The sequence below is a fragment of the Mus caroli genome, unplaced genomic scaffold, assembly GCF_978045245.1.
Source record: "Mus caroli unplaced genomic scaffold, Mus_caroli_1 scaffold_12, whole genome shotgun sequence".
Taxonomy (NCBI): domain Eukaryota; kingdom Metazoa; phylum Chordata; class Mammalia; order Rodentia; family Muridae; genus Mus; species Mus caroli.
The window spans coordinates 74,021,973-74,048,904 of NW_028227267.1; the positions used below are offsets into that span (position 1 = coordinate 74,021,973).

At 40.6% G+C, this 26,932-nt stretch overlaps 1 protein-coding gene across 2 annotated transcripts in view; it reads right to left on the reverse strand.

The window, feature by feature from the left end:
• The window catches only part of Dnajc15 (DnaJ heat shock protein family (Hsp40) member C15), a 63,980-nt gene that overhangs the window by 31,160 nt on the left and 5,888 nt on the right, over window positions 1-26,932 (reverse strand). For both annotated transcript variants that reach the window (XM_021181988.3, XM_021181989.3), the window contains 2 exons: window positions 13,246-13,297; window positions 9,267-9,340 (listed from right to left, as the gene is read on the reverse strand). In XM_021181988.3, coding sequence (XP_021037647.1) covers window positions 9,267-9,340; window positions 13,246-13,297 — 126 coding nt within the window. The remainder of the gene's footprint in view (window positions 1-9,266; window positions 9,341-13,245; window positions 13,298-26,932) is intronic.

Consider the following 26,932-nt stretch of genomic DNA (forward strand, 5'->3'; position numbering starts at 1 on the left):
CCCTAATTTCTTTCTCAGCCTGTTTATTCTTTGTGTAGAGAAAGGCCATTGATTTGTTTGAGTTAATTTTATATCCAGCTACTTCACCGAAGCTGTTTATCAGGCTTAGGAGTTCTCTGGTGGAATTTTTAGGGTCACTTATATATACTATCATATCATCTGCAAAAAGTGATATTTTGACTTCATCTTTTCCAATTTGTATCCCTTTGATCTCCTTTTGTTGTCGAATTGCTCTGGCTAGGACTTCAAGTACAATGTTGAATAGGTATGGAGAAAGTGGACAGCCTTGTCTAGTCCCTGATTTTAGAGGGATTGCTTCAAGCTTCTCACCATTTACTTTGATGTTGGCTACTGGTTTGCTGTAGATTGCTTTTATCATGTTTAGGTATGGGCCTTGAATTCCTGATCTTTCCAAGACTTTTATCATGAATGGGTGTTGGATCTTGTCAAATGCTTTTTCCGCATCTAACGAGATGACCATGTGGTTTTTGTCTTTGAGTTTGTTTATATACTGGATTACGTTGATGGATTTCCGTATATTGAACCATCCCTGCATCCCTGGGATGAAACCTACTTGGTCAGGATGGATGATTGTTTTGATGTGTTCTTGGATTCGGTTAGCAAGAACTTTATTGAGGATTTTTGCATCAATATTCATAAGGGATATTGGTCTGAAGTTTTCTATCTTTGTTGGGTCTTTTTGTGGTTTAGGTATCAGAGTAATTGTGGCTTCATAGAATGAGTTGGGTAGAGTACCTTCTGTTTCTATTTTGTGGAATAGTTTGTGAAGAACTGGGATTAGATCTTCTTTGAAGGTCTGATAGAACTCTGCACTAAACCCATCTGGTCCTGGGCTTTTTTTGGTTGGGAGACTATTAATGACTGCTTCTATTTCTTTGGGGGATATAGGGCTGTTTAGATCATTAACCTGATCTTGATTCAACTTTGGTACCTGGTATCTGTCTAGGAACTTCTCCATTTCATCCAGGTTCTCCAGTTTTGTTGAGTATAGCCTTTGGTAGAAGGATCTGATGGTGTTTTGGATGTCTTCAGGATCTGTTGTTATGTCTCCTTTTTCATTTCTGATTTTGTTAATTAGGATGCTTTCCCTGTGCCCTCTAGTGAGTCTGGCTAAGGGTTTATCTATCTTGTTGATTTTCTCAAAGAACCAGCTCCTTGATTGGTTGATTCTTTGAATAGTTTTTCTTGTTTCCACTTGGTTGATTTCACCCCTGAGTTTGATTATTTCCTGCCGTCTACTCCTCTTGGGTGAATTTGCTTCCTTTTGTTCTAGTGCTTTTAGGTGTGTTGTCAAGCTGCTAATGTGTGCTCTCTCTAGTTTCCTTTTGGAGGCACTCAGAGCTATGAGTTTTCCTCTTAAAAATGCTTTCATTGCATCCCATAAGTTTGGGTATGTTGTGGCTTCATTTTCATTGAACTCTAAAAAGTCCTTAATTTCTTTCTTTATTCCTTCCTTGACCAAGGTATCATTGAGAAGAGTGTTGTTCAGTTTCCACGTGAAGGTTGGCTTTCTATTATTTATTTTGTTATTGAAGATCAGCCTTAGTCCATGGTGATCTGATAGGATGCATGGGACAATTTCCATATTTTTATATCTGTTGAGGCCTGTTTTGTGACCAATTATGTGGTCAATTTTGGAGAAGGTACCATGAGGTGCTGAGAAGAAGGTATATCCTTTTGTTTTAGGATAGAATGTTCTGTAGATATCTGCCAGATCCATTTGATTCATAATTTCTCTTAGTTTCACTGTGTCCCTGTTTAGTTTCTGTTTCCATGATCTGTCCATTGGTGAAAGTGGTGTGTTGAAGTCTCCCACTATTATTGTATGAGGTGCAATGTGTGCTTTGAGATTTACTAAAGTTTCTTTAATGAATGTGGCTGCCTTTGTATTTGGAGCATAGATATTCAGGATTGATAGTTCCTCTTGGAGGATTTTACCTTTGATGAGTATGAAGTGTCCCTCCCTGTCTTTTTTAATGACTTTGGGTTGGAAGTCAATCTTATCAGATATTAGAATGGCTACTCCAGCTTGTTTCTTCATGCCATTTGCTTGGAAAATTGTTTTCCAGCCTTTCATTCTGAGGTAGTGTCTATCCTTTTCTCTGAGATGAGTTTCCTGTAAGCAGCAAAATGTTGGGTCTTGTTTGTGTAGCCAGTTTGTTAGTCTATGTCTTGTTATCGGGGAGTTGAGTCCATTGATATTAAGAGATATTAAGGAAAAGTAATTTTTGTTTCCTGTTATTTTTGATGTTAAAGTTGGCATTTTGTTCTTGTGGCTGTCTTCTTTTAGGTTTGTTGAGGGATTACCTTCTTGTTGTTTCTAGGGCGTGGTTCCTGTCCTTGTATTGGTTTTTTTCTGTTATTATCCTTTGAAGGGCTGGATTCGTGGAGAGATAATGTGTGAATTTGGTTTTGTCGTGGAATACTTTGGTTTCTCCATCTATGTTAATTGAGAGTTTGGCTGGGTATAGTAGCCTGGGCTGGAATTTGTGTTCTTTTAGTGTCTGTATAACATCTGTCCAGGATCTTCTGGCTTTCATAGTCTCTGGTGAAAAGTCTGGTGTAATTCTGATAGGCTTGCCTTTATATGTTACTTGGCCTTTTTCTCTTACTGCTTTTAGTATTCTATCTTTATTTAGAGCATTTGTTGCTCTGATTATTATGTGTCGGGAGGTATTTCTTTTCTGGTCCAGCCTATTTGGAGTTCTGTAGGCTTCTTGTATGTTCATGGGCATCTCTTTCTTTAGATTTGGGAAGTTTTCTTCTATAATTTTGTTGAAGATGTTTGCTGGTCCTTTGAGTTGAAAATCTTCATTCTCATCCACTCCTATTATCCGTAGGTTTGGTCTTCTCATTATGTCCTGTATTTCTTGGATGTTTTGAGTCAGGATCTTTTTGCATTTTACATTTTCCTTGATTGTTGTGCCGATGTTCTCTATGGAATCTTCTGCACCTGAGATTCTCTCTTCCATCTCTTGTATTCTGTTGCTGATGCTCGTATCTATGGTTCCAGATTTCTTTCCTAGGGTTTCTATCTCCAGTGTTGCCTCATTTTGGGTTTTCTTTATTGTGTCTACTTCCCTTTTTAGGTCTAGTATGGTTTTGTTCATTTCCATCATCTGTTTGGATGTGTTTTCCTGTTTTTCTGTAAGGACTTCTACCTGTTTGATTATGTTATCATGTTTTTCTTTAAGGATTTGTAACTCTTTAGCAGTGTTCTCCTGCAATTCTTTAAGGGATTTTTGTGCTTCCTCTTTATTGTCTTCTGCCTTTTTATCAGTGTTCTCCTGCATTTCTTTAAGTGTGTTATTAAAGTCCTTCTTGAAGTCCTCTATCATCATCAGGAGATATGCTTTTAAATCCGTGTCTAGCTTTTCCGGTGTGTTGGGGTGCCCTGGACTGGGCGAAGTGAGGGTGCTGGGTTCTGATGATGGTGAGTGGTCTTGGTTTCTGTTAGTAAGATTATTACGTTTACCTTTCGCCATCTGGTAATCTCTGGGGTTAGTTGTTATCGTTGTCACTATTTAAAGATTGGAGCAGAAGCTTTGTTCCACTCACCAGCAGTCTCTAAATCCTGCGGCGGGGGTCGTGGGTAGCTGACGGTACCCTGGTGCTGGTCCAGCCAGAAGAGGCCTGTGGTCCTACTCAGGCCGTTTTTCTGCTTCCCTAACTAATGCAGTCTCTGGTCCCGCGTGCAATTGGATTGGAGCAGAAGCTGTGTTCCACTCTCCAGAAGTCTTAAGATCCTGTGGTGGGTGTTGTGGGTAGCTGGTGAGTGTCAGCCGACCCTGCGCCCCAGCTGCCCCGGTGCTTTTCTGACCGGAAGAGGGTTGTGGCCCAATGTAGGCCGGATTTCTCTCTCCCCAACCAGAGCAGTCTCAGGTCCCGCGTGATTGGACTGGAGCAGAAGCTGTGTTCCACTCACCAGCAGTCCCAAAATCCTGCGGCGGGGGTCGTGGGTAGCTGGTGGGTGTCAGGCAACCCTGCGCTCCCGCTACCCTGGCGCTGATCCGGCCGGGTGAGGCCTGTGGCCCTACTCAGGCCGGTTTCTGCTTCCCTAACTAATGCAGTCTCAGGTCCCGTGCAATTGGATTGGAGCAGAAGCTGTGTTCCACTCACCAGCAGTCCCAAAATCCTGCGGCGGGGGTCGTGGGTAGCTGGCGGGTGTCAGGCAACCCTGCGCTCCCGCTACCCCGGCGCTGATCCAGCCGGATGAGGCCTGTGGTCCTACTCAGGCCGGTTTCTGCTTCCCTAACTAATGCAGTCTCAGGTCCCGCGCAATTGGATTGGAGCAGAAGCTGTGCTCCACTCACCAGAAGTCTTAAGATCCTGTGGCGGGTGTTGTGGGTAGCTGGCGAGTGTCAGCAGACCCTGCGCCCCAGCTGCCCCAGTGCTTTTCTGACCGGAAGAGGGTTGTGGCCCTATGTAGGCCGGATTTCTCTCTCCCCAACCAGAGCAGTCTCAGGTCCCGCGTGATTGGACTGGAGCAGAAGCTGTGTTCCACTCACCAGCAGTCCCAAAATCCTGCGGCGGGGGTCGTGGGTAGCTGGCGGGTGTCAGGCAACCCTGTGCTCCCGCTACCCCGGCGCTGATCCAGCCGGATGAGGCCTGTGTTCCTACTCAGGCCGGTTTCTGCTTCCCTAACTAATGCAGTCTCAGGTCCCGCGCAATTGGATTGGAGCAGAAGCTGTGTTCCACTCACCAGCAGTCCCAAAATCCTGCGGCGGGAGTCGTGGGTAGCTGGCGGGTGTCAGGCAACCCTGTGCTCCCGCTACCCTGGCGCTGATCCGGCCGGGTGAGGCCTGTGGTCCTACTCAGGCCGGTTTCTGCTTCCCTAACTCCATCATACCTTTCTAAAAGAACACTGTTTTGTGGACAGACATCAATCCCAGCAGGGTCAACAGACAGAAAAACAGACAAGAGAAAATGAAAGCTTATGTTGCTTAACTACTAAATTATAGGCATGTTTCTTCAGAGAAAATCCTGCTTCTAAAACCATGAAGTTTAGATTTTCATATTAGACAATTTTAAAAAGAAATATTTTTATAATATTCTAATCTATTATCTTTAAATTATTATTGGTATTATAATCAGGCACAAAATTATAACTCAGTATCTCTCTCCTCTAATATTAAATAATAACTCCAAGGGTGTCTGAGGCGAGATAAGATATACACCACTGAATTGTTTAGGATATAGAGATAAGAAGTGCAGTCCCTTCTCTGAAAATGCTGTGGTCCCATGGAAATGTCCAGATCCATTAACACAACATTATTACAAGTAACAACCATGTGATCAACTGTGGAGTGAAGATGGTGCTGTCTACTGGAAACACCCTGGAACATGCAAATTTTTATTTTGTGTTATTCTATTCAACAAGCACACACAAGCAACAACAGGAATCACATTCATTTCTCTCTGAGATTAGGATAATTAGCAGTGTCATGCTACCAAAGGAAAGCTAACACCACTCAAGCTGAAAAGGTCTTCATTAGTCTTTCGGTCAGTAACAGGAACAATCCTACAGAAAAGCAGGTGAGTGAGGCAAAGAAATACACTTCATAGAGACTATTAAGAATGATCTGAGTTATAGAGCTAGAGCAGGATGACTTCAAATAAAAAGACAAATAGAAAATTAAAAGCCTGGAAGAAGATAAATGATTCAGGACTCTATCCCCAAATTCGGAGTAATCAGACATTTGTTGAACAAATTAGTATTCATTTAAACATTTTAAATAACAAAGGGGCAGTAGTTCAAAATAACAGACAGAGTCATTGTAGTGGTTTGAATAGGAATGGCTCCCCATTTTAATGCTTGGCCCATGGGGAGTGCACTTGTGGGAGGAAGTGTGTCACTGTGGGGGCGGGCTTTGAGGTTTGAAGTGTCACTCCACTGCAGCTGCCTGCAGATCCAGATGCAGAACCCTCAGCTCCTCCAGCATCATGTCTGCCCATACCACTATGTGTCCCACCTTGATGATAATAAACTAAACCTCTGAACTGTAAGCCAGCTCCAATGAAATGTTTTCCTTTGTAAGAGTTGCCATGGTTATGGTGTCTCTTTATTGCAGAAGAAACCCTAAGATAATCATAAAGATCCATTGTCTCCCAGAGTGCCTTAGAAATGAGAAAGAAAATATTTTTACTAAGAAAAAACATTGACTTTGAAAATAAGAAATGAGTAGTAAGCTACAAAGTTTAAACAAAGGGTGATGTCTAAAACATGAAAGACTGCATTTACAGGTGGAAAACCCATCACAGTAGCCCTAACTCTCAGGAAAGCAACGCCAAACACACCAGGGAAGAATGAGCTCCTCCTGGAAACCAAGGGAAACCACTCGGTTCAGAGGCCGCTTATTTTGTAAGAATTGAGGTAAAGGGCAAAAAGAGACCATCACTATACGCTACTAAATTCCAGCCTAAAAGCCCAGAGCCTGTGACTTCCACTTTTGACCAAGAAAACAAACAGATACACTGCCATGAAGAAATAAGAACAATGGCTGCCACCTTGTCTGGACTCAGTGGGAGAGGGTGAACCTAATCCCACAGTGACTCAGTACGAGGGTGGGTTGGTACCCAGGGGTGGCCTCCCCATTTTTAGAGAAGGGGAAAGGGAAAGGGGCTGGGGGGAGGATAGGGTGGAGAGGGGGAAGCTGTCATCAGGATGTAAAGTGAATAAGTAAATGAAAACAACAACAAGGAACAACGACTTCCCTCTTGTAGGGCTGAGGGGATGGCTGGTGGTTACAAACCCAAGGCTCTCGCAGAAGACTCACAGCAGGCAGTGCACATCTGCCCATCTATCCAGCCTTGGGGATCCAACTGGATCATGCACTGCTTAGGTAACCTGCTCTCATATGTGGACCAATCCACATATATACACATAATTAAAAATAAAATAGATTTTAAGCCGGGCGTGGTGGCGCACGCCTTTAATCCCAGCACTCGGGAGGCAGAGGCAGGCGGATTTCCGAGTTCGAGGCCAGCCTGGTCTACAAAGTGAGTTCCAGGACAGCCAGGGCTACACAGAGAAACCCTGTCTCGAAAAACCAAAAAAAAAAAAAAATAAAAAAAAATAAAATAAAATAGATTTTAAAGCATTTTCCTTATATAAAGTTCAGATGAATTGAAGATGGCCATTGCTAACCACCAGCCTGAATATGAAATGTAGAAGAAAAAGTCAAGAACAAAAACAAATGAGATAAACCAGCTAGATACTTCTAATAAGAATCCTATAAAGACTTAATAGAGGGAAGAAATAAAAACAAAACAAAACACAAGTATGACAGAATAAAACAGTCTGTTCAAATAAATATCAATTTATTAAGAATTCTCATGAAATGTTAAGATGCTAATGATTAAAACAAATAAACTAAAATCACCAGACAGTGAAACAAAACTACACAACAGGTTGTCCAGGTGTAAAGATCAGGTGACCAGCAGAAACTCTGGCTCTGAATATGCAGGGACCAGGGGGCAGGCAGTGAGGTTGGGACCTGGGGACTCTACTTCTGCTACACTGGTAGTTCTAGATCTCAAGCAGCAATGAGTCACAGTTAATCGTGAGGGCCCACACAACCTTGCCAGTGGAAAAACAATGAACACACCCACCACCCTTGCTCCCAGATGACACTCACTCCAGTCAGCCTTCCAACACAGGAAGTTTTAAACACGTGAATAAGAGAAGTGGGACTTAAGAACAGGACAGTAACTGTCAAGTGACGTAGTGTGCACAACGATAAGCAGGAAACCCACTAGGCCTGGGACCATCCCCCCTGTGCATGTGAGAGTGACATACAATTACCCTCCCTACCTTTTAGTAACCCACTTGGTTCCAAAGTTAACACTTATCAAGTCCTGTAATGTTGCGCTTATGAAGTGTGGCATCTGGACTCCTTAGTGGGAAGAGAAGCTATGTGGATCCTTGTTTCAGTTAATAGGTAATGAATTATTCTTAAAGATGATGATGGTAAGCTATTCCAAACAGTTTCCCTACAAACTGTAACCACAAGCTGGATTTATTAAAGCATCTTTCTGAGGGAAAGGGCAGCAGTGGCAAACACGCTCACGCCTCTCTCGGTAGGGAAAGCCTCCAGCATGGGCACGTCAGCTGACCTGGCCTGCTGCCGGCCTCTCTTGAGCACTGCAATAGTCAAGACATTCTCAAGGCCTTTTCCTTCTTCTGCTGAAGTAAATAATACATTATTCTCCATAAAGTTTACAGGGTTTCTATTTGTGGTGCACATATATTCACAGAAGATCACCAGAACAGAAGCAAGATCGTTTCTAATTCTTTTCCAGTTATAAGTGACACACATGGAACGACAAAGCCAACAAATACTCACGTGAACCCTGTTACAGTTTCCATTTCTGTCACTGTGTCACACCCTTATTACCTAACACTATCCTCTCAACTACCTTCAGAGTGAGCTCTGGCTCACTCCGGTCTACACTCTGAAGATTTGGCAGGACAAGATGAAATACACTCTACATAAGCTCTACTAGGGCAGAGGTCTTGTCTGTTTTATTTGGCTATTATTCTCACCTTCTGGCACAGGGACTGGCAAGTAGTGGGCCCTCACTAAATGTTTAGTGAGTAAAGTCATTAGAACAGAAAGAGATGGCAGGTATAGTGGCACATGCCTACAATCTCAATACTTGGTGTTCCAGGCTGGCAGATCAAGAGCTCAAAGTCAACACTGACTACATAGTGAGATGCTATCTCAAAAAACAAAACCCCAAATAGAGCCAGGCCTGGTGGCGCACGCCTTTAATCCCAGCACTTGGGAGGCAGAGGCAGGCGGATTTCTGAGTTCAAGGCCAGCCTGGTCTACAGAGTGAGTTCCAGGACAGCCAGGGCTACACAGAGAAACCCTGTCTCGGAAAAAACAACAACAAAAAAAAAAACACCAAAGAGGCTAGGAGTGGTGGCACCTGTCTACAGCCAGCCACTCTGGGAGATGGGAAAAGGAGGAGAAAAGACCTCAGGCCAGCCTAGGCTACATGAGAGCCTCCTTCAAAAAGTCTATCCAACACTAGCTAGAGTATAATAGTCATCAAAACCAGAATTCCAAGTTCCTATGTAAAAATCATATGACTATAAACTAGACAGTCTCATAAATGATGTGAGGGAATCAAATGTCTCCTTCCCAACTGCCAGGTGGGAAGCCTCAGACAGGCTCAGAGCTGCTCAGAGCTGCTGTGCAGTACAACAGGCGAACATCACAGGGCCTTGTTGAACTTACTGGAGAGGAAACCTTCCTTGCTGTTGCCGTGATTACTTGTTCTAGAGGTTTCCAGATCTGAAATGCATAGCGACCTAAACAGTAAGGAGAACAAATACAAATAGATTTTTCATAATCAATGTCAGTCATTACTTTTAAGGTGCTTATCATACGTAATTTACTGATAGTTTAATCTTATAGATGCTATTTCAAATAAGTATTCAAATTGTATTAAAAAGACCTATTATTTTTCCAACCTGTAATTTACTAAACAGACAGACCTTGACTTTAATATTATCATAGCTAACACACATACCAAGTTCTAGCTAATAAGAGAACTAGTTTTCAGTGTTTATATGTTTATTATTTTATACTTATACACTGTTACAGAATACAATAATATCTTAATATTCCTTCCACAATAAACTGAACAGAACAAGTCACTGTTTGTAACAGATACTTATGATACTACATAATTAATTACATTGCCATTTATGATGGTGATCACATTGAAGTACACAGCAAGCAAACACTTGGACAGACACAGGGTATGGGAAAGTACTTAACAGAGTGACCTGGAGGTAAGAAAGCAACCACTTCCAAAGGAACTGGGAAGCTCTGAAGCCAGTTCCTAAGTAACTGATTACCTGTTTGTCTCACTCTGGATGTTACTTTCTCTAAAATCTTATTTTAATTTTCCTTTTTTGGTTTTTAAATGTTTAATTCTCATTTAAAATCGCCATATTCCAGTGATTTCTCATCCATAAAGCTTAGCATCACTCTTAGCTCCAAGGTACCCGAAAGGAGATTGGAAATTATCTCCAAGGTGATCAAAAGATTATAATTACTATTATGTTATATTTCAGATTATAATTACTACTGAAAATCGAAGTTAAAATGGCTCAGTTTATTTAACTATGAATTTACATTTTTACATGTACATACTGGAGTAAATGTTTGTAATTTGATTACTAGAAAGTGATCCAGTCAAATTACTAAGAAGTAAACTTGGATTAGGAAATGTAAAACCAAATAGAAAACATGTGCTTATATTATACTTAGAGAAATAGTAAGAAACTCTGCAAGAGGAAATGTTAGTTGTTAAATCAAAATTGCTAAACTGGTCTTTGTCAGAGGTTTCCTAACAATCAACCAAAGGTGCAAAATTTAATATGAGTTCCTGTTCTAAAAATTTATCTGAGGTTTTGGAAGAAGGCCTAAACTCTGACTTCAATTTTCCTTTGTTAAGTGTCCTAATAATCCCTTGTGTTGACAAGTGAGGCTCTACAGCAATACAGCTCCTAAGTCATTCTGAGAGCTTTGCCCAAGAATACCATCAGAAGGCACACTTTCTACTTATGCCCTACCCACTGGTCTTGCTAGAAAACCATGTAAGATACCAACCAGACAGAAGCTCATTTGCAAATTAAAAATTCCAGTGGGAAAATTAAACTACCTGGATCTTTCAGGACACTTTACTGTTTTACTCCATATATAAAATATGACTTTCAAATCCCCTCAAAGTTCTTGAAAACCACACAGGCACAGCAACTAAACGCCTGCCTTAGTGAAAAGGAAGGATAAAGGTTTCAGGAAGTGATATTTGAAGGTTCATTTAAACATACACTAGAAGATCTAGTTGCAACAATGGAAGAATACCTTTTCCTAGGTTTTTACTCAGTCTTATTTAGCTCTGGACAAGTTCTGCTACTCTAATTTGTAACTGAATTTTTCTGTGTAAAATGTACACACAAGATCTTGTCATTGTCTGAAAGAAGAGCAAATAAGATATATCCTTTTTCTAAATTAATATGAAAAGCTCACAGTTGAATTTATAATTATGCCTACCCTAAAATAGTACTAAAATTGATTAATGTTTATGACAACTTTCAGGATTCCTTTAAAAACATTATCTTTTTCTCATCAAAGCTCAGAAATAGTTAACTATAGTAGAAAATCGATGCATATCCTTGCTGGCAAAAAGATCTAAAGGGCATTGTTAATTTTAAGTTCTGATTGTTTTTAATGAGAACTGTGTAAAATTAAATACTGTATAAAACCAAATAAAACTCTGTCATTTTGTATTGGATCTTAACTGTATTAACATTGAATGTAATGTAGCTTTACCCAAAGAAAAAATACAATTAACATTATCAAATCCATAGAATTTAGAAACAAAAATTTAAATAACATGATGTAATGGTTAATTTTAATTGTCACCTTGACACAGTCTAAAAATCACCTGAGAAGAGTGTTTCAATAAAGGGACATCTTAGCTCAGGTTGGCCTATGGACATATGTCTTCATTATGTTCACTCGTGTGGAAGACTGCCCACTATGGGTGGTACCATTCCCTAGACAAAGAATCCTGACCTGAGAAAGGGTGGAGAAAGACTGCTGAGGACAAGCATGCATGCAATAATTCTCTTTCTGTTTTGATAAGATGTGACTAGCTGATTTAAGTTTCTGGCACCTTGATTTCCATGCTATAATAACTGTATCTGGAATTGTGAGCTAAAAAACCCTCTTTTCCTCCCAAGCTGTTTATCAAGGTATTTTAACAAAGCAACAGCAAACAAAAGTAACACAAGAAAATTTTATCAGATTAACATTTAGTGAAGGAATAGCTATGTAATTTAGAGTTGTAAGGTAATAATTGAGTAAATGCTGGGTGTAGTGGCGCACGCCTTTAATCCCAGCATTTGGGAGGCAGAGGCAGGCGAATTTCTGAGTTCGAGGCCAGCCTGGTCTACAGAGTGAGTTCCAGGACAGCCGGACTACAGAGAAACCCTGTCTCGAAAACAAACAAACAAACAAACAAACAAAACAAAAAAGAAAAATTGAGTAAGAATCCTTAACATTTAAAAACCCTTTTCGAATAAGATAATTGTAGTGGTGAACTAAATTCACCTAAGTTTACAAACAAACAAAAAGCTATATAGAAAATAAAGAAATAAAAAAGAACAAACTATATCAACAGTTTCAAGATGACTAAGTAGTCAAGGAACAGCTATATTCTTCAGAAGAAATACCTTGAACTGTTCAAGTCCATATAAACGTGAGAGTGTATTAAAGATTTTAGGGCCTGAGAGATGGCTAGAGGGTAAAAGTACTTGTTCAAGGCTGACAACCCAAGTTCCATCCTGGAACCTCTGTAGTAAAAGAGAACTAACTCCCTAAAGTTGTCAAAAGCCGTCTATGTGCTCCTGCCCAGTTTGTGTATGTGTATATACCATACATACACATAAACACATCATCAGTTAACAGCAAAAAGTAAAACATAATTTAAAAAAATTTTTTAAATTTACTTTATTATTTATTTAGGTATATTTGTGGGCAGGTATTTGCAAAAGCAAAAAAAAAAAAAAAAAAAAAAAAAAAAAAAAAAGAGTTGGCTCCTCTGGAGTGAGTGAGAGCAGTGTGAACTGCCTGCTGTAGGGGCTAGGAACTGACCTCTGGCTTTCTGGGAGAGCACGCAGCAAGTGCTCCATGGTGCTGAGCCATCTCTCCAGCAGGCTTCCTTTCACTATGATGTTAGTGGAGGGGGATCATATGTATGCCACAGTAGGTATGCAGAGGCCAGAGGATAACCGAGGATGCTGGGCCTCACTTTTGAACTGGTTTGATCCTTCAAGCTGGCTGGTCCAGGAGTTCTAAGGATCCTGTCTCAGCCTTCCACAGTACACTGGGATTACATGAGATACTATGTGACTTTAGCATGTATTCTGGGTGTCTGACTTGGATCTTCAGGCTTGTGTATAAGTGCTTTAGCCACTGAGGCATCTCATCAGTCCATACTAAAGATTTCTTAAGTTGTACACTATAAATAAAACTGGAAAAGAACGTGCGAGAATGTCAACCATTATGCAGTTAGCTTTCTTAGCTCACTGACTGATAATTCTTTACTATAATGCTTATGTATATTTTGCTTGACTGATTACTGCTAGGTTACCTGTAAACGGTGGGGAATGAATTATGTCTGAAAACCAAAACAACGTACCTGCAAATGCAACAGCTGCAACACCCAGTCCTACAGCTAGCAACCTTCTCCCCTGTGGAGGAAAACATATTATCATTTATAGTCGTGCACATGATGCTGTGAGAGTAAATCACCTCAGTAACAATGATAAGTACATTCAATAAACTGTCTTCAAGTGCTGCTCTGACGAGGGCAACTTAAAAGTCTATACTGTCTATGGGACTCTATAGACTGCTTGCTTCATAGTCTGTCTGTCTGTGTCTCTCTCCCCCCCCCCACACGCTTACGCCCCCCCACTCACCCCACGTATGCCCCCATCACCTCACCCCCCCGCACGGTTTTTCAAAACAGGGTTTCTCTGTTCAGCCTTGACTCTCCTGGAACTGGAACTCACTTTTTTAGACCAGGCTGGCCTTGAACTCACAGAGGTTTGCCTGGTTCTGCTTCCTGAGTGCCACCACCTCAAAGTTACTAGCTAATTTTTAAGCTTTTCTTTTTTTCCCCTTTTCCTTCTCCCTCTTGCTCCTGCCTGGCTCACTCCAGGCCCTGCTCACTCTGGCCCCTCTGGCCTATAGGTTTTTTATTTGGTTCTTATTACAGATGGTTATGAGCCACCATGTGGTTGCTGGAATTTGAACTCATGACCTCCAGAAGAGCAGTCAGTGCTCTTAACCTCTGAGCTATCTCACCAGCCCTATTAGCTAATTTTTAGTAACCTAAAATATTTCCAGATTTTCACTTAATTTCTGAGCTCATTCTACCAAACGGTTTCATATTATGGGCTCTTAAAATCTTTTCTGTAGAATATCCTCAATAATGGGTTTAATGTTTGTATTCCATAAAGATAAAATCACGTTTTCCTCTGTAATACTTTATACTTACAATGCTCAACTGCATTTGCTGTATTTAGAATGTTAATAAAACCTTACATAGTTAGAAAAGAAATAAAAATTCAAAAATTAGTGAAAATAACAAATGATTTTTAAGCTAATTTTCTATTCTTCTAGGACAGGTAAGGTTATTGTAGAGCAAGAGCCTTTAATTCAGAATGTCATAAAGTTAATGAGCTAATCCTGATGAAAAAGATCTACTTAAAATTGGTTTTATGTCCCTGTCATTCTAAGCTTTTTTCCTTAAACATCCTAGGAAAATACATCAACCATAAAAGAGAAGGTTGTGGCAGAGACAATGGTTGAGCCCAGTATCCTTGGATCTCCTTGTCTTCTAGAATGAAGAATTTCCCTTTAGTCAGACATTCATTCCAAACCTCCCTTAGAGTTCCGGTTTTGTTTTTTAAACCAAAAGCTATGATTACCTGCACAGAACTTACACAAAAGCAAGCCAGCAAGTTCTATGAGGAAAGATACATCTACGTCTTAAGCAATCAAAGCTTAATCATGATTTGACTTCAAAATGATAATCATCAGATCAGAAAGGGCATCTGCAGATGAGGAAAAGCACTGAACTACTCAGAGACAAGAGAAACTTCAAAGTTCCTTCTAGGTTACCTAGCCTCATTTTTACTAAACAGAAGTAAATTAAGTATAGGAAATGCTCTAGAGGGGTATGGTGTTTTAGTTAGGGTTTTCATTGCTGAAGAGACACCATGGCCAAGACAACTCTTATAAAGGACAACATTTAATTGGGGCTGGCTTACAGATTCAGAGGCTCAGAGTATTAGCATCATGGCAAGAAGCATGGCAGCATCTTGGCAGGCATGGCACTGAAGGAACTGAGAGTTCTACATTTTGTTCCAAAGGCCAATAGAAGCCTGTCCCTTGGACAGGAGGAGGGCCTCAAAGCCCACCCCCACAGGGCACATTTCCTCCAACAAGGCCACACTTACTCCAGCAAGGCCACACCTCCTGAAAGTGCCACCCCCTGGGCCAAGCATATTCAAATCACCACATATGGTTTTGCTATTTTTTAGAGCTTTCCTTGGTGCTATGTGTCATGGTGTTATAAACTTTCTACATCTTCTTTAATAACTGTGTTTTAATCAAACTACTTTTTTCTTTGGAAAATCTATTACCCTTGTAGTTTTTATATCTTCATCTCATTAGAAACACCCATTTATGCCAACACTGACCCTTCCTGTTCTTAATAACGCTATAGCACCAATCTTCTATAGGCTGGCAGAAGTCTTTACAACAAGCAGCATATATCCAATATACAGATGGAATTCCTCCAACTGTATATTTAATATATACAGTTGGAGGAATTCCGCAACAAAAGACAATCAAGTAAGATCAGGCAGGATATTAGGCCAGGGGCTTTCATCTTTTTAAAAAATTTTTAGAGTCAAGGACTTAGACAATGTGCCTACACGAAAAGGTTTTGGGTTCAGACCTCAGCAATGTTTGTAGGGGACAGGACTAAAATCTAAATGGCTCATAAACATGATAAAATATTCAAGAATACACAGAGAATTCCAGCAACAATGAAAATATTCTTGCCAGAATGTAAAGCTCTATATACTACTTGTAGAACTTATTGATGCATTCCAAACTGCTAGCAAATCTGCACACACTCTACGGTTATTATTAGGATAAAGTGTATGAATATCTATAAAGGTCTTAGCACAATGGGTTGGCACATGTTAAATAGTAAATGTCAACTGCTTTAATAAAATCAGTAAAATAACCATCCAATATCAACTGTGTGTGGTGTGGCACAAGTCTTAGCAGAGTCCTTTGTCCCTTGTATTTATCTAAGTACAGGAAGATTCAAAGAACTGATTTCTGAGGAAGACTCCAGAAAATTAATTGATCTTCCCTAGGTTAAATACACAATCGTTTATAAAGCTTTAAAACTGAGGTGAGACAATTAGCAAGCTGGGAGTCAGGGATCAGAAACAAGAGAACTCCCTCACTACAACATCTCTTTCTGTTTTGCACTTAATGAGATCAACTGGCTGCTCTGTTCAATCACAAATGAGGAGCATTTTAAATCATTGCCAGCTACAACATGAACACACCTTCCACCAGGAACATCTGACTGTTACACTGAGTCTGATAATGGCCTCCAAGATCCTCTGCACAGTGTATGTGACTACCTTACTACTAGCAAGAGAATGAGCTAAGTCCTAGTCAACCACACATGCACAAATAATTTAAATTTTTGAATATAATCAAGCCCACCCATAAACAGGAAAGAGGTAACATGTTCTACCACCTGCTCAATGAGGTCCTGTCTGGCAAGGCCACCTGCTACTGCTGGCCAGAGTCTTACACTCTTGCTTCCAAATACACACCTCAAGTTCTTTTCTAAATAAAGCTTACTTTCTGGCCTTGCCTTGGAATGTCCATTTATAAATCCTTTTACCATGAAATCAATACTATGGACAAAAAGGACTTGGATCTCCTTGGTTCCTCTCCTATATAACAGCGTTACTCTAGTTTCAAACTCTTTGTATGATAATTTTTGCAACATTTTGCTAATGCAAGAATTAAAAAATATGAGAAATAGCTGCTGACAGAAAGCTTCTATTGTAAAAAGGGATTCCTATGTGATTACAGATGACCTTGCTCCGCCTTATCAGCTGAAATAATCAGCTGAGTGAAAGAAACAGACATGAATGTTTGTTGAGCAAACAATTTCAGGAGGACAGAGTGAAGGAGACACACATAAGCCCCCAGAGCTGCAAGTTTCCCATTCTCAAGGCCCTCTTTCTACCAACTTTTCCTCTTGGCAGACCCCTCAATTTCCTTAGGGAGAGAGGTTGCCCCTTGCTGTGTGTGGTAATAAACAGTTCCATCTAATGAGGTCAGGCTCTGTTCTCTTTATCGATTGTCTTCAGAAATCTAACAGTTGCTTCTACAATTACAAAGAGATTTTATTTCAATACTAAAGGTATTTTATTAGGAAATATTAACCCCCTAGGCAATCACTTTATTCTAATAATAATGTAACTACATTGTATTTAAAAGTAACAAACAATTTAATTCAATTAGGCGCCAAGAACTCTAATTATTTCCCTATTTGCTTCCCTAGGCCCATTCTCTACCAGCCTTTGTCTAGTTGTGTATTTTTCCCTCATTTCTCTTATCTCTAAAACTCTACCACTCAGTACTCATGTCCTCTGGCCTCTGGCTGACAACAGGATGAAGGTGAAACAGCATATGACTCCCCAGTTTCTTTTCTGCCTTGATCTCCCTGGGCTGAGGGTCTGCTGAATGAGTGTTTCTTCAAGGCTGAACTCTCAGATTTCTGCTCACAGTTTAGAGCCTTGCCTCCTCGATTAAGGAACATTCCCCAGCTCTTGCTTCTCTCGGTGATTTGTTGTCTCTTTTTGATTAACTTCTGACCTGGTCTGCAGATCAGTCAACAGGGTCTGCAAGGGAGAGAGTGGGGATGGCAGGGCAAAAGACTCGAAGGAAGAATGGAGACAAGACAGTCTGTCTGATCTAGCCTCAAGTCTCCTTTGTTGAAGGTAACTAAGTACCATCCAATATAAGGACAAGCTGGGGAGTGCAGCTGGAGACAGTTAACCACAAATCCAGAATGTGGAGGAGAAAAACAAGATGTTATCAGAGTGTGTTCAGCTGTGGTGGGTTTCTTGCAAAAACATCATGCTAGGAAAACAAGTCTCTCATCAGGGTGGAAAAGTAAGAACCTGTAAGTAAATGCCCAAGATGGCTGCAGAGATGATAGCTGCTTTCTGCTGAGTCAACTCCCAACAAACTTCCCCTGCCCACACCCCAGCAAATACTTCTTTCATCAAAATATCTTCAACAAAATCATCCATATATTACAACTAGAACTTTCACTAATGTGCCTCTTATTACCCGCCACTTTATTACATACATACATACATACATACATGTAGGGTCTCTATCAAATGTGTCCTATTAAGGACCCTGCACATAGTAGGCCTCCAATATTATCATCTCCATGAGTCTCCAAAGATCTTTATTGATATTCTTGTTACAATATTCACAATACTCTATTTGTATTAAACTCAATATATTTATTTCTTCAAGTTGTACATGGAGACTTCTTTTGTCTCCTGCAGCTTTCTAGGTCTCAAGAGCTGTTATAAAGGGAAAAGTGAAAAAGCCTTTATGCCTTTTAAATACACTAACAAATAAACACAATTAGATAAATCATGGGATTAAGTAAGTTCCATTAAGTAAGACCAAAACTGTGCAATGGTATCTAATTTACACACTAAAGGACAAAGGATGGTAAGACTACTCAAAACCTCATTTTATTTACTGTAATTAAAATGCCCTATTGGAAAAGTATCTGAATTATCTCTTTTAAGTATATTAATTTCTACAGTTTATGTATAGCATAAACAACTGATAGCACGTTCACAGTAGGTGGATGATTTTGTTGAAGATAATTTGATGAAGCAAGTATTTACTGAGGGAGACATGGAAACTGAAGTCAATCTGAAAAATGTATATACTCTACACAACTAGCTTTCTACCTTAAAAGTTACAATAAGTCCTTTTAATCAAGTTAAATATGAAAATGTTAAGTAAAATATTAGACATAAACAGAATTAAATGAAAGCTTAGTTGATATAGGATATTATGTCTTTTTCATTCACTAAAATGTTCCTGCCATTGGGAGCTGAGTATAGTTGTCCCGGGCCTGTGATCCTAGCATTTGGGAGGCAAAGCAGTAGCTAGAGTTGGAGGCCGACCTGGCCTACAGAGGGAATTTGACGCCAGCTTATACTACATAACAAATTTCCACCTTGATTTTTGTTTTAAGTCCATCAGTCCTTTTATTTATTTTTTAAATTATCTGTATATGTGCAAAAAGGCTTGTGCTTATGAGTACAGGTACCCAGGGGATCCAGAAGAGAGTAAATCTCCTGGAGCTAGAGTTGCAGGCAGTTAAGAAATACTCAACATGGTGGCAAGGAAATGAACTCGGGTCTCAGCAGGAAGAGCACGTACTCATCACCATCTATATAGCACCTGGTCTTTCTTTTGAAGCACAAATACAGAGTTATAAATTACCAATAATTCTTTCTAATCCTCTGCATCTGGGAATGACTCATATGGAGAGGAAGCCACATTTCTAATTCCACATAGAGAAAACAGGAAATATAAGAGAGTCAATCTTTAGTCTGACAAATAGTTCACACAGAACAGATTAATTTGACCGTAATTTGTGTATGTCTATATATATGTGTGCATTCACATGTGGATGTGGATATGTGTGTGTATGTAAGTAGAAGCCAGAGTTGCATCCTTGTAACAATCACTTTTTTTTCTTTTTTTGAGACATGGTCTCTTACTGGCTTAGGACACACGGAGTACTATTTGTGAATCCCAGAGATCTGCCTGCATCTATCTCTCCAGTGTTGGGATTTCCAAGTGTGCACTGTTATACTTGGCTTTTCTTAATGTGGGTTCTAGAATAAAACTCAGGCCTTCATGCTTAGCCAGTAAAACACAATGACAGGAAGAGTCTAATGGAGCCAGGAGTGATGGAATGTGCCTTCAATTCCAGCACTGGGAGAAGAAGAGAGAGGTGGGAGGATCTCTATGAGTTTGAGGCCAACCTAGTCTACATAGCAAGTTCCAGGCCAGCCCAAGATTTATTCCAGGAAGGATATATATTGAATCCTCAAGTCAAACAAACAAACAACAACAACAACAAAAAAAAATCAAAAACTACACACACACACACACACACACAGGCTGAAAGGCTCTATTTTGGCTTTCTGTTTATATTTTTGTTGTTGTTTGAGCCATGGTCTCCCGTGAACACTTGACTCCAAAACCTCCTGACTCCATGTCCAGAATGCTGGGACTACAATCCAGTGCCACCATGATTGACTGTTTTTTCTTGTGGTGCTGAGGATCAAGCCTGGGCTTACACATGCTAGGTAAACAATTATCTCACTCAGTTACATGCCTAGTCCTGTTCCAGGTAAGCAAACCCTACTTTGATCCAGTCAAAAGAATGAAGGTATGCTTTAATCTTTACTTTGAATATTTTTGTGTGTGTTTGGATGCCAATGTGCAATGGAGGTGCATGCATGTGTGTGTGCATGCAGAGGCTAGAGTCTGTCTTCTTCAGTTCCTTCATCTTAGTTTTCGAGCTAGGTCCTTCAGTGAACTCCAAGTTCACTGATTTGACTAGACCAGCTGGCCTGAGAGCTGCTGGGCGTCTGCCTAGGTCAGTTTTGCTGGCGTGTCCTGATACTGGTGTTTTGTGTGGGAATTTAGGATCTGAACTCAGGTCCTCATGTTTGCACAGCAGTACTTTCTCAACTCAACCATCCCCAACATCTTGTACAACTTTTTTTTTTTTAAATTGGATATTTTCTTTATTTACATTTCAAATGTTATCCCCTTTCCTGTCCCCCCACGCTGACACTCCTATCCCCTCCCCCTTCCTGCTTTTATGAGGGTGCTCCCCCACCCACTCCCACTCCCGCCTCACCTCCCTAGAATTGCCCTGGGGAATCAAGCCTTCACAGACCAAGGGCCTCTTCTCCCACTGATGCCTGACAAGTCCATCCTCTGCTACACATGCAGCTGGAACCATAAGTCCCTCCATGTGTACTCTTTGGTTGGTGGTTTAGTACCTGGGAGCTCTGGGGGTACTGGTTGGTTCATACTGTTGTTCCTCCTATGAGGCTGCAAACCCCTTCAGCTCCTTCAGTCCTTTCTCTAACTCCTCCATTGGGAACCCTTTTACTACTTTTTAAACAATAAGATTTTAAAACTAAACTGCCAGTGACAGGATGAGAAAAATTAGATAGGAAAGCAATACTACCCACTTCTCACAGACCCCCTCTCACAGAGGCTCACAAAATACCCCCTATCAACACTTCACATGAGTATTAATTAAACTTCAAAATGAATCTTAGAGGGTGATCAAGCTATATTTAAGTCATACCAAGCAAGTTTTAGTTGTGAAACATTTTCTTTGAAGATTTAGATATGTATGATTCAAAACCCCAGGGGTCTATCAGGTCTAGTACTACCTGTCCTGTGGAAACAATAAACAACCAAACTGTAGTCATGGTGGTACATGCCTTTAACTCCAGTACTTAGAAGGCAAAACCAGGCAGATCTCTGTGAGTTCAAGGCCAGCCTGGCCTACAAAGTGAGTTTTGGACTGGTCAGGGCTGCAAATTAAGATCTAGTTTCAAAAAAGTAAGGAGAGAGAGATAGAGAGAGAACCAATGGAACAAAACTGAAAATGAATACATAGAAAGCAATAGTTTACAGTGCTATCTATGCACCACAGAGGAAAAGAAAGCAGGTAAATCTATGAGAGATGAGTACAGAGTAGACACAGAAAGCTTCACTGAGAATGTGACTTCTGAAAATAAAAGCTGTAGAAAGTGAAGAAGCCGTGATTACATCTAAGAAAGATCACCAGCCTAAGGGAACAGCCTGAAGGAGGCAGGAGCTGGTGTGAGGAATCAACAGGCCAGCAGGCGCAGAATGGAGAGAAAAGGACAAGTGTCACACACGGTCCAACCTGTTGACATTACAACATGATAGTGTTACCAAAGTTCACATTCAAGTATCATGCAATCAAGTTACAAACAAAACAAAACAAACAAAACAAAACTCTTACATTTTAAGTAAGTTATAATTGTGTGTTGGGCCAAACTGTGTGAAGGCCACAGGTTGGACACCTCCTTGTAGGGCCTGTCAGGGAACCTCAGGACTTCAGCAGTCCTGCTGTTTCCAGCAGAGAGTTAGCACTATCACAGAACTCTAAGGTCTCTAGTTGTCATGTTGAAAAAGTAAGCAAACAAAAAACAACCATATATACGAAAACAGAGGTGCAGAAGTGAATTATAATATTAAAATAATCTAGGAAAAATAATGGGTGATTAGTGATGAAAATGGTAAGCTGTATTTTGAAGGTAAAAAGATTTTTCTGATACTGTATGTGGTATACAAGTAAAAAATCTACAATGTCAAAGTTACTGTCTTGAGCAACTGCAAAAATGAAATTGCTTTCTGTGGAGGGGTCAGACTAAAGGCGTTGGAGTGGAAGTAGGAGATCTAAGGAACTCTCTTTGGACTTATTTTAAAGCACATGCTATGATGAAGAAGATAAATTGTATAGGAATTCATTAGCACTGGGTTGAGAGGGAAGGAAAGAAGAATGAGCAGGATTAAGCAAAATCATTCTTTCTTTGTTTCCTGGCAGGGTCTCAATTCTCAAGGGTTAATCGCAAGCAAATCACTTTTGCTGAACTCAGTGTTTTATATTGTCTTATTATTTGGTTCAATTTCCACAAAGAAAGCTCTCTGAATTTAAACAACATCAAGTAAAAGGGGAAATAAGAAGAGGGAATAACAAAGGCTTCTGATGACTCAGCAGGATTTGGGGGGGAGACATTAGAGCAGTGCTTCCAAGTGAGAGTAGTGTGCTGAGCCAGCCTCTAGGAAGCAGGCAGAGTGTGTGCAGGCGTGGGTACCACCACTACCATCCCAAAGATGAAAAGATTCACACACACAAAAACGCCAGCCCATAAAATGACAGGGTTTAAGAGAAATTTGACAATTGTCTTCCCTGACATTTTCAAGCCGCATGAATTTCTCATCTCTACCGGCCAGTCCATGTTCACCTGCTCAGCCCTCAGCAATGCGTCTCCACAGCGCATGCAGTGATGTCTCAGAATAATCCCATGAAAAAGCAGAGGCGCAGCTAGCACAGTTCTACTTACTCTGCTTTTAAGACACTTAATTTCCCCTAAACCAAAGGCAAGCATTAAATTCTATAGCAATACTAATGAATAAATGGGGTGTGGGGGAGGCATGACGACAGTGTAACAAAAATCAAAAGTCATACACAGGAAACAATTCTTAGGCTCACCTCAGGTCCACTTGTCACTATAATAAATGAAATTTCCCCAAACTCAAAGTTCTGCTACATAATGATTTCTCTACATAATGATAATCTTTTAAATATTACTTTGGCTTTATTCAAAATAATGTTACGAGTCTTGCCTGCACTTTCTCCTAGTAACATAATACAAAGCTCTTAGCGCACATTAAACTATAACGTGAACAAACCTTCGTACAAACCAGTCATGGTAGCCACTGAGAGAGCAGACTGTGACAAATTTCCAACTAAGTTACAAATTTGCTTCAGGTCCTTTCTTAACCCAAATACACAGTGAGGGTGAATTTGATGTGTTGACTTGGCTAGATTAAAATACTGGGGTAGTCTTGGAGATGCTATGGGGTAGTCTGTAGCTGTGGTTAACACTTAGTATCAGTTAAACACTATAGATAATCTATGGTCTCAACCACATCACAGTCACACTGAGCAGGACAAGGACAGCAAGGGGACCTGGAGGACAGAGAAGAGCCTCTCCCACTCTAAAGCTGGTTTACATCACTCTTTACATAAACCTAAAGGATTCTGACCAGCGGATCAAACAGCCCTAAAAACTGCACAGAGCTCCTGGGGACCACACTCCTCTTTGTTTTTCTGAGAGACACTATAGGCCAGCTCACTCGGAATGCTAAAGAGCCAGTCTTTGGTTTACATTGTATGTTTTGACCTCCTTCCTTGTATGACATCTGTAAAATAATAATTCCTCAGATTTTGTTTTATTTTGGATTCATATTCTTTTACATTTCTGACAGCACTTGCTTCCATCTGTATACATAGGCCTGTGCCTAGTACTGAGCTAACAGAAGAAAGCTCCTTTTCTACCTTCACCACTAGTCTGATTACAGGGTGGGCAACCAAGCCTGGTCGCTTGGGACTCTCTGGAGCCAAGGACTTTGCCTATCTCTGGTATTAGTAGAAGAATCAAATAAGCATCCAACAATAAAAAATCCAATGCCACTCCCCATTTCTTCTGTATTCATACAGCTCTGCTTTCTAATTCTTCTTGTCCTTTGACTCTCCATTATGATCGTAGACCACACTGCAAAATCGGTCTCACCCACACCACCATGAGGCTCTAGAGCGCTAGAAGCAGGCTCTGTTCGCTTTTTCATTCTCAGTATAAGTTAAATAAGAGTAATTACCTAAATGGATACACAAATGGTTAAGCAATGATGTTTTGCCTCTGAGTCAGACTCCTTCTGAGAAAAGTAGAAATAAAAACGAAGAATAGTGGGGTCAAGGTTGGGACAAAGGGCTCTAGCAACAGAAAGCACAGGGGGAGGACAAAGATTATGTTGGTAAACATCAATTCTGACTTGGGTTTTATTCTCAAATTTGCTATTATCTTAGATCATTATAATCTGAAGAAAGGGGCCTTTTTCACCCAGCCAATTCCTTTGTCATTTAATTATTAGTTTGACATTATTATTATTATTATCATCCAATGACTTCCTTAACTCATAGATTTAAATCATTTATGGTCCAAGTACCAATCTGTTTTGCTACTGTTGTGGTGCGGTTTGAATATGAAGCATTCTCAATACTGGTCCCTTTGGTTGAGCAAACTATGGAATGAGGCCGAGCTGAAGGAAAAGGTCACAGGGAGTGAGTGCGTCCTTGGAAGTATGCTATCCTTGCCCACTTCTTGTCTTGATCTCTGTGTCCCTGTTGTCCAACAAGTGAACATCTCTCCACCACATGTTCTTGCCACCAACTTGCTCTGCCAATGAGCCAGGACCAAGTGCCCACGGATGAGCCCTGAGAACTCTTGAACCAACATGGATTCTTCCTCCCTGTGTTGTTTTATCATGAGCCCATCACAGCAATGCAGCAGTCACTCATGCAGCCAGGCATGGTGACCCGCTGTAGCTTTTAATCCAATCACTCTCAAGGCAAAGCCAGCTAGATCTCTGAGGCTGAGACCAACCTGGTCTACATATGAGTCTCAGGCCAGCCAAGGCTACACAGTGAAATCCTGCTACAAACAAACAAACAAACAAACAAACAAACAAACACACAAAACCAGCTTACTAGTGCACCTACATTCAACTCAGCCTTCTCCCTGCCATCTCCCCACAACAGCCCATCTCCATAATACTCGACTACAAATCCCTCACATCAGTAAGTTTATTTGTTATCTTTTGGGGAAGTTTTTTATTTCTATTTATTTTGAGAAGTACAAGTATATGCAGAATTTTTGGGCCCAGAAAAGTCACATGTCTTACAAACTGCTGCTCTGTCTATACTAAAACTAGAGCCTGCCACTGGCCTCTGGTGTCCCTAACACATTACAATTCTCTATGCTGTTATCTTCCTCCCCTCACCCACAGTACAAACCCCACATGAGACAGAATCACCGTTTGGTACATTTAGAAGTGGCATTACTAGTCCTTCCTTGACATGTTCTTTCAGCTGGCACCATGTGGCAATGTGTCATCGTGCTAGTTCAGAACCTCTTAATAATGAAAGCCATACCGCCCCCCCGAAGTCCCGGAGATTAAAGGCGTGTGCCCCCACACCAGGCAAAGGAAATACATTTTAACCAACAGCTCACAGTCTGAAAAGGCAGGAAAGCAGTCCAGTGAATATCTCTTGATGCAGAAGAATTAAAACTACAACTCCATACCTGGAGGGTAACTCCGTAAGACTTGAAGCACACTGACTATCTTATCTACGGCATTTCTTAGGTAGGTTTTCTTGAAGCACACTATCTTACCTACGGCATTTCTTAGGTAGGTTTTCTTATCTCTTACTTGGCAATTTATCTCCTTTCCAGAAAAGACTCCTCTTCCCTTCCCAGATCCTACTTTACTGTAAGACAGAAACTGCCTAGATGGACCGTATTCACAGCTTATAATTTCCATAATATATTATTCATCCCTTCCTCGTTTCAAATCAATCTGCTTTGAAGCTTAAGAATTTATAAACATATCTAGGTTTATCTGAAGGCCCTGAAAATTATCATAAAAGCCAAGGCTACAATCATTTCTTGGAACTGAAATCTCTCCATTCCCTTTATCTAAATGATGGAATGGTAATGTTCTATAGCAAAAAGGACTGGCTTCCTTCCCCAGTCCTGCCATTTACAATCAGTGTAACCTTGAAAGACTTAATTAACCTCTTTAAGTCTCAACTTTCTTATGTATAAAATAAGGAAAAATCACATGAAACACTACATAGACTTATATGAAGAGAAAATAGCACCACAATTCCTGATGCATAGCAGAGAGTTATTAAATGTTAGCTTCTTCCTTAACTATTTACACATACTGAATAAGAAAAGAAATGCTAGGCCTTAGTGATTAAGAATGCTTACTGCAGCCGGGCGTGGTGGCGCACGCCTTTAATCCCAGCACTCGGGAGGCAGAGGCAGGAGGATTTCTGAGTTCGAGGCCAGCCTGGTCTACAAAGTGAGTTCCAGGACAGCCAGGGCTACACAGAAACCCTGTCTCGAAAAAACAAAACAAAACAAAACAAAAAAAAGAATGCTTACTGCTGCTGGGCGATAGCAGCACACGCCTTTAATCCGAGTACTTGGGAGGCAGAGGCAGGAGGATTTCTGAGTTCGAGGCCAGCCTGGTCTACAAAGTGAGTTCCAGGACAGCCAAGACTACACAGAGAAACCCTGTCTCAAAAAAACAAACAAAAAAAGAATGCTTACTGCCTTTCCAGAGGATCCAAGCTCACTTCCCAGCACCCAAGTTTGGAGGCTTTAACTCCAGCTCCAGGGGATTTGATACCCTCTTCTGACCTCCACATGCACCCATACACAACAGAGCCACACATAGACAGAAGTGAAAATTTATATGTTATAAAATAACTGAATTGAGAAAATTGTGCAAAACTGTTTTTAGGTCAAACAAAATCA